The sequence below is a fragment of the Poecilia mexicana genome, unplaced genomic scaffold (assembly GCF_051168715.1).
Source record: "Poecilia mexicana isolate PSO_F unplaced genomic scaffold, ASM5116871v1 scaffold_23, whole genome shotgun sequence".
Taxonomy (NCBI): domain Eukaryota; kingdom Metazoa; phylum Chordata; class Actinopteri; order Cyprinodontiformes; family Poeciliidae; genus Poecilia; species Poecilia mexicana.
In genome coordinates, this window is record NW_028263392.1 from 21,460,374 (window position 1) to 21,468,212 (window position 7,839).

At 38.5% G+C, this 7,839-nt stretch overlaps 2 protein-coding genes across 2 annotated transcripts in view; both read right to left on the bottom strand.

Moving 5' to 3' along the window:
• Nucleotides 1-598: 598 nt before the first annotated feature.
• On the bottom strand, nucleotides 599-4,866 carry LOC106906584 (uncharacterized). The gene is made up of 2 exons (XM_014971909.2): nucleotides 4,200-4,866; nucleotides 599-3,136 (listed from the first exon to the last, which is right to left on the bottom strand). The coding sequence occupies exons 1-2, from the start codon at nucleotides 4,300-4,302 to the stop codon at nucleotides 1,779-1,781; spliced, it is 1,461 nt and encodes a 486-aa protein (XP_014827395.2). The 5' UTR covers nucleotides 4,303-4,866; the 3' UTR covers nucleotides 599-1,778.
• Nucleotides 4,867-4,972: 106 nt separating this feature from the next.
• The window catches only part of LOC106912603 (polymeric immunoglobulin receptor-like), a 3,460-nt gene continuing 593 nt past the window's right edge, over nucleotides 4,973-7,839 (bottom strand). Inside the window, exons 2-6 of the mRNA XM_088003565.1 lie at nucleotides 7,423-7,746; nucleotides 7,205-7,276; nucleotides 6,797-6,889; nucleotides 6,332-6,369; nucleotides 4,973-6,135 (exon numbers count right to left, since the gene is read on the bottom strand). Of these exons, the coding sequence (XP_087859691.1) occupies nucleotides 6,028-6,135; nucleotides 6,332-6,369; nucleotides 6,797-6,889; nucleotides 7,205-7,276; nucleotides 7,423-7,746 (635 nt within the window). The 3' untranslated portion in view covers nucleotides 4,973-6,027. The remainder of the gene's footprint in view (nucleotides 6,136-6,331; nucleotides 6,370-6,796; nucleotides 6,890-7,204; nucleotides 7,277-7,422; nucleotides 7,747-7,839) is intronic.

Sequence of the window (7,839 nt, forward strand, 5' to 3'; positions counted from 1 at the left end):
ACATTATCAATTTGTTCAAGGAGTTATTGTAGATGCCAATGGCTATGGGGAATGGTGGGCAGAAAGGCTCTCTAGTATTACAGCAATTCTGAAGAATCTTCTGGCTAAACACACTCAGCTGTTGTATGAGGGTCTCCAAAGAGGATCTTCAAGGTTGTCTGTAATTTTATTGATTTCATGAATAATCCTTTGCACCTTCATCTCCAGATATTCCAGAGCAGAACCAGCCTTCTTTTTTCTCCTCTCGCCTCTCATGATGTCTCAGTGCACCACAGATATTCTCTGACTAGAGATATATTCTCTAGATTAGACATTTTGGGGTCTGTGTAATAATCATCTGTGAAAGCAGACTTGATCTTTACTTACTCTCCTGTTTTCCAGCTTCACAAGATACCAAACCCATCAGTCCATCCTATGTGGAGGTCCAGGGCTGAATTTCAGCTGGATAAATAATTTTATGCCTTGAAATTAAATATTTACTTGTTTTTAATGTTTCTGTGGATAGTTTATTCAGATGGAAAACTATGTTATTTTTTCATAAAGTGCCTACAAGAGACCAACGACTAGCCAAACACAGGGATGCAAACAACTGATCTACTTACGATTGTCGATCAATGTTTTATTAGATTTAAATTAGTTCCATTTGATTAACAACATCCGCTTAGACCACAGGTGTTAAATTCCAGTCCTCGATTGCCACAGCCCTGCAACTTTTAGATGTGCCTCTGTTGCACCACCTGAATAGAATAATTAGGTCGTTAGCAAGGCTCTGGAGAACTGATCTACACACAGAGGAGGAAATTAAGCCATTTCATTCCAGTGTTTTGTACCGGTGGCACATCTAAAAACTGCAGGACTGCAGCCCTTGAGGACCCCTGACTTAGACTTTTTTCAGTGTTTGTAGTTTAGCCTCCATCCAGCAGAGGGCCAAAATGATCATCTTTAAGCAGAGTCAGTTGATACAGAAATAAAGATGGTGTGGCCATACCAGAACAGCAAAGAGAAATGGTCCAAACAGAGTCCAATCTGGGCTGCAATATCTACTTTATACAGTTCTGTTCATAAATATAAACAACAAACTTCTTAAGTTATTAATAGCATTCCTTCAGCCAAGCTGCATGGCAGAGCAGCACCAGTGTCAACTTCTCAGCCAAAATCATCTTGTGCTACGAAGGCGAGGATATGATGACAAAAAAGCAAAGAAGATAACTGAGAAACATTGTAACATGGAATAAAAAGAAATGATGCCAATAAGCACAGTTGACTTTGCAGACTTTTGTTAGTTTATGGAGCAAAGTTTTAATATTTAATAGTAAAACTTTATATTTAAGATAACACAAATTGCTACAGCTAACACCATTAGCAGGAGCTAAAGCAAAAATCATTCATTCATCCATTCATCCGTAATGAATGGATGTCTAAAGTTACAATTAAACCTCTTTAAGTTTTTGTAACGTCACTTTAATATATCTGAGAAAATGTTTTAATCCTGATGTGAGCCATAATTTAAATATAAATTCAATTTAGCCATATTTAAATTTATGAAAACTAAGCCTACTGTATTTTATTTTTAACATTTGAAATGAATGTTACTCAAATAAAATCTATTGATACAATTAATCATGGATTCTTTTATAACAACTTAAATAAACTAATAGAAACAAAGAGCTCATCACAACAGTAATATATATATTAAACACTGCAAGTTAAAACATTCATGGTTCATAGAAAATCAAAGATTTTACAGTCCTTCAGGTAGGAACTCTTTTACTGCCTGATTATTCCCCTCCTGTGTGAATTCTCATGTGTCGGTTAAAATGGGACATCTGGGTAAATGTTTCTCCACAAACAACACAGCCAAATGGTTTCTCTCCAGTGTGGATCCTGCTGTGCGCATTTAAATTAGACAACTGGCGAAATCTCTGACCACAGACATCACAACCAAAAGGTTTTTCTCCTGTGTGGATTCTCATGTGCGTTTTTAAACTTCCCTTTAGGCTGAATTTTTTCCCACAGGCGTAACAACCAAATGGCTTCTCTCCTGTGTGGATCCTGATGTGTTTCTTTAAGGTCGACTTATCACTGAATCTTTGTCCACAGGAATCACAACCAAACGGTTTGTCTCCTGTGTGGATTCTCATATGTCTGTTTAAACTTGTCTTGTCACTAAAGCGTTGTCCACAAACGTCACAACCTAAAGGTTTGTCCCCCGTGTGAATCCTCATGTGTTTGTTTAAATGGGACTTATCACTGAATCTTTGTTCACAAACATCACAACTGAACGGTTTCTCTCCTGTGTGAATCCTGGTGTGAATCTTTAAATGGGACTTTTGGCTGAATCTTCTGCCACAGATGTCACAACCAAACGGTTTCTCTCCAGAGTGGATTCTCATGTGAACGTTTATGTTGTTTTTCCAGTTAAAACTTTTACCACAGTCGTCACAGGTAAAACATTTAACCCCTGTCTGGATGTTCCTCAGCGACTCAACAGTTTTCTTCTCTCTAACACTTTTCTTGCCACCCAAACAGCCTGCAGGTCTTGCTTTTGAAGGACAGGTTGTGTGTCTCTGAAGTGAGGACTTGTTGAACTGTTGACTGCACTTGGAGCAGCTCAGCGACTTGTTGGCGCCGTTTCCTCCTGACTCTGCAGCTCTAGTTTCCTTCCAGTCGTTCTCACTGTCCTCGGTTTCAGAGCCGGAGTCTGGTGGGTGTTTCAGATGAGAACCACCATCATCATCCTCCTCTTCATCCTCACTGACCTCTGTCTCTGAAGAGCAGGAAGTGTCTCCATCAGTGTGTAGGTCTGGGTTCCTGCTGGACTCTGCTGCTCCACCGTCCTCTTCATCTGCTTTCATCTGGCCAGCTGAGCTGCTGGTTGGAAGATCTCCGTCTTTTGGCTGATGAAGCTGTGAGAACAGAGGTTTATCTTCATCATCCTCACTCTTCATAAGAACCACAGTGAGTGGAAACCTGGTAGGATTGGACTCCTCCTTCACACTGAGCTCTTCATCCTCTGGGCTGCTCCAGATTTCCTCCTCTTCCTCCTTGATGTGAAGACGCTCTGCGTCCTGCTGGTCTCCACCAGGACTCGGCTCTTCATTAGCTTCTTCTTTAACCAGCAGCCTCTCCTGAACATCTACAGAAAACACAGAAACAATGTGAAAAAGTTTAGTAAACAGAATTAAAAACCGAAGGACTAAACTAAGACTTCAAACTAAAACCAGTAGCTGAGTAAATTTATTTATTCAGCAAATTTCAAGACATTCATCAAAAAAAATCTGCTCAGAAGTAAGAGAATTAAACATTAGCTTGTCCAAGTTGTTAATAGTTGTGTTGCAACTAATGATTATTGAATAATTGATTTTTCTATTTATTATTCTGACAATTAATTGGATAACAGAGTTGGCACATTTTGCAGATTTTAATTTAACCATTTAAGATGTTTTTATACGTCAGAAATAGATTTAAATGCAAATTAAATTCTTAAATAACAAAATAAGCATTTTATTCCCTAAAATACAATAAAAACTTCCTTCTAACATCAACGTGAACAGCTCAGTCTTTTCTGCTCAACTAAACATTAATGCAGTGTAGGGATGATTCCACCTGAGGAGTTCATATTTACAGAAATATGTTCCGATTTAAATGCATAAATGTATATATATACAAACATCTATAGATATAGAGATCAATATATGTTTTAACCATTTTGATGAAGCAAGGAGATAAAAGCTTATATTATATAAATACACAAATTAGTTTAATTTAGATCCCTGATCCCCACTGCCTTACAACGCAATGGATTTTATGCCTTTGGTTCTGATGCATCATAATTTTGCCAGTTTACTGTAAATTATGCCAGATTATAAGCAGAAGGTAAACCTCCGTCATCCTGATGTAAGATGCTGTTTACTGGACTCAGATGACCGCATTTCCCTCCAGCAGCCTACAAACAGATTCCAGAAAATGACAGTAAATCATCGGTTGTCAAAGCGGGAAGGAAACGTCCTTCTGTCGGGCTCCAAGTGACACATGGTCGGATCAAAATGTTCATTTCAACCCCCAAATGTCGGGAGTCAAAGATGATGAAGTTCGAAACAAACATCCCGCTAAGCTAAGATACAAAACAAAGACTTCACAAGGTCATACTAACTCAGCATCTCCAGCAGATCCAAACAGCTGGTATGAAACAGACAAACCTGATCTGTGCGGCTGGACCAAGAGGCTGAAAGCGGCGTCCATGTCTCTGTGCCTGTCTTCTTCTGCAGCATCCCGTCCCTGTTGGACCTGCTGTCCCCACATCTCCGGCGGTTCCCCCCTCCAGACGCTCCGCTGACTGCGGCTCCGCAGCTCCAGCTCAGCTTTAACCCGCCCGAATTCCTCCAGGCTTCACCGACTGCTGCTGCTGCTCCCTAAAAGCTCTATTAACGCTCCCAGAACCGAACCAGAACCGAAGAAAATACACAGACTGACAGGCTGAGTCCCCTATACTGATGAGAAGCTGGAGTCTGCGCACTAGAGCCCGCAGACCGAAAAACCCGGAAGTCCCGCCTTCATCAATCATAATAGCGTTTAGCGGATCCGCCATGTTGTAAGTGGCAAGTTCACATTTAATTTGACAATATTTATAAAGAGCTTTCTCATCTCTCCTTAAAATTATGTTCAACTAATTGCACTAAAAAGTAGAACAGAATAGAATAAAATAGGATAAAAGAGTAGAATAAAATAGATCAATCAATCAATCAATCAATCAATCAATCAATCAATCAATCAATCAATCAATCAATCAATCAATCAATCAATCAATCAATCAATCAATCAATCATATCTTTATTCCAGACACAAAAAGGTCCATAGAAGAGAAGGTAAAAAACAAACAAAATAAGAGAAAAATAAAAAATAAACATGACATATTATTCACCTAGTCACAAATAAGTGATTACGCCAATGATTCCACAATAAATAATAAACACTATGGAATAAAAGCTTTATTAATTTATGATCAGGAAGTGAAAACATGATACTTTGGCATCATAAAATACAGACAATTTAAATCAACTTATTAACAAACAACAAATAATAATAATGAAGAGCCACAATCTTCATCAGAACAAACTAAACCTCAGATAGTGTAAAAAACCGAAACAACAATCTTTGTTAATTTCAGTCCAATGATTGTCACCAGCAGTGGTCTGAAAATTAAATATCTTTTTTTTATATATACATTTTTGCTTCATGTTGTAAAGTAAAAAATTAAATAACTTAAACTCCTCTTGTGTGTTACCAAAGACCTAAAACCTAAACATCTGATTGGTCAACTCCTGCACAGAACCGCAGAGAAATCACCTTTTCTATTCTATTTTTGGCCTCTCTGAGTCTCCTGTAGAGACTCATTACTGAGTGGTCTGTAAAACATGCACAGATGGTCTGGACATGCTTTACAGACCTCTTCCCATATGTAGCTGTAATATAAGTTAACAGGAAGACCAAATACTAACACCAACTCCTTCATAGAAGCTGTCAGGTCATCCAGCACCGTTCTGTTCTGTAGAGCCATAAGCTTTACTCAGTTAACTCGGTTTTAACTTCTTCTACGAAAGCTGCAGCATCATCAGGTGATTTGAAACCATAACTTATGGTTATAATTTTCCCTACTCCTACATATGGTGATGGTGTTATTGCACACACACTGTCCAACCTAACAGCTCTTAAGGATATGCAAAAACTCAATGAAAGAAGAAAAACAAACTTTTCTCAAAATTTAAACTCAATTGTTTTTCTGCTGCAAAATTTTAATTCAAGCAAGTCAGCAACTTATTTTAATAAGAAACCAGCTATAAAGATATTCAAACTCTAAAAAAATCTATTCTGCGATTATAAAGCAGTGGAAGCACATACAGAGTAAAGACTGAGGCTCAGTTCTAAATCCAATTTTCTTCAGGTTTCAGCTTCACTGAACAAACTGCAGCCCTGAGATCCAGAACCGGAGGTCCAGAACCGGAGGTCCAGAACCGGAGGTCCAGGGTCTCATCTGGGCTGTGAGAGTGTAGAGTAGATCTGGTTCTGGTCTCTGGTGGCAGGACTGAGACTCTGGTAGGTTGAGTCATGTGAGGAAACGTTATCATAGTCGATGTTCTGAAAGAATAAATGATAGTTGAAAGCATTATAGAGCGAAAGAGTTTGTTCCAGTTTAAGACATTTTTACAATAATCTAGTCTCAGGTTGTAAGATTTTATTGAAATGAAACTATTAATTTGTACAACCTTCTGCAAACTGTCTCTTCTCACAGCTTTATATTATTTTTCACTCTCATCAAAGAGAAGAAAATCACCTCCATCTTTACTCCATCATCTCCTCTCCTCCTTGAATCTGTGAAACAAAAAGTTTTATTAGGAGAAAATGTCTGAAGTCCAGAGAAGATTGAAGAAAAACATGAAATCATCAGACGGATTCAACAACAAAACTTAACACATTATAAATATGGATGATCATTTGAAAACAGTAAAGTAATAATTATAAATTACTTTGACGTCAGAGTTTTTAAAGTTTTCCTCCATGAATAAATTTTCAGCAGTTTTAAGGTTTTTCTACGTCTTTACCAGACAATAACTGTGGAAGAAGATTTAATTTCAGATGAACCACAGGTGACATTTTCCAGTCTGTCATTATTTTATATAATTAAACCAGGTTGTCGCAAAATAGAATTTACTTAATTTAAAATTAGTCTCAGTTTGGTTTAGTCCGTCGGGTTCCTGTGGTTCCTTTAACTGAGTGCTGGTGTTAGTTGGTGTCTCACCTCTCAGAGATCGTCTCCTGCAGGAAACCAGCAGAGCTGCAGAGACCAGAACCACCATGGCAGCCAGAGTCACACCAACGATCACAGGAACATCTGCAGAGGGACAACAAGCTGGTTCACACTGACACCTGCTGGTGGATCACGGTACAGGTTCAACAGACTCAATGAATTGGTGTTTGTGAAGTTTCTCTGTAGAAATGTTTCATCCAGATCAAAGCTGTCTGACAGTAACATGAAAACACAGCTTTGTTCTGATGTTTTTAAAGATTTTAATCATTTTTAAGTTTCTTTCTGAACATTAAAACATCTGTAGAAAATTATTTTCACTTCAAAAGATAAACAAACGTCCAGATGCTGCATCAGCTCAGAAGGTAAACAGGAGATTCATAGATATTATTTATTACTCACAGAGACTGGAAGGGAGCTGAGATGCTGCAGGAGTGAAACTTGCTGTTGGAGTGGAGGCTGATGAGACGACTGCTGGAAAATAACAAACTAGACTCAAGATTGGTGCTGAACAAATCTGCATAATAAAAACTCAGATGGGTTTAAGATATGACATGAGGCCATGTACACACTACCACCATTACAATATTAGGGACATTTTAACACCAGTAAAAACTCACCAGTTCTGACCGTGACATGAAAATCTCTGTGTGAACTTATCGAACCATTTCCATCCAGTTTACACTGGTACCATCCGGAGTCAGTCTGGATCAGCTGTGTGATGGTCACCATCAGAACTGTTCCTGACTTTTGTTCTGCATCTTCTATCTTGTATCTGCTGCTTTCAGCTCTGACTCCATCAGTCTGAACCAGAACTTCATCTGCTCCACATCCTCCTCTGCAGAAGGATTTGTTTCTTCCCCAGAAACCAAAGGAACAGACGACTGTCAGAGAGCTGCCAGCGTCTTTATACAGGTGATGATCTTTGCTTCCATCCAGCAGAGCTGTTAGAATAATCATCAGTTACTTTCTGATCTCAGCATGATGCAGTCTGATCACATTATTGATCTGATCATTTATTTGTATAACACATTTCA

Excerpts from the sequence above, each read along its gene's own strand:
- LOC106906584 (XM_014971909.2), bottom strand. The coding sequence starts at position 4,302 with ATGTGGGGACAGCAGGTCCAACAGGGACGGGATGCTGCAGAAGAAGAC. Across the intron at positions 3,137-4,199 it reads GGTCCAGCCGCACAGATCAG|ATGTTCAGGAGAGGCTGCTG; the intron begins GTTTGTCTGTTT and ends TGTTTTCTGTAG.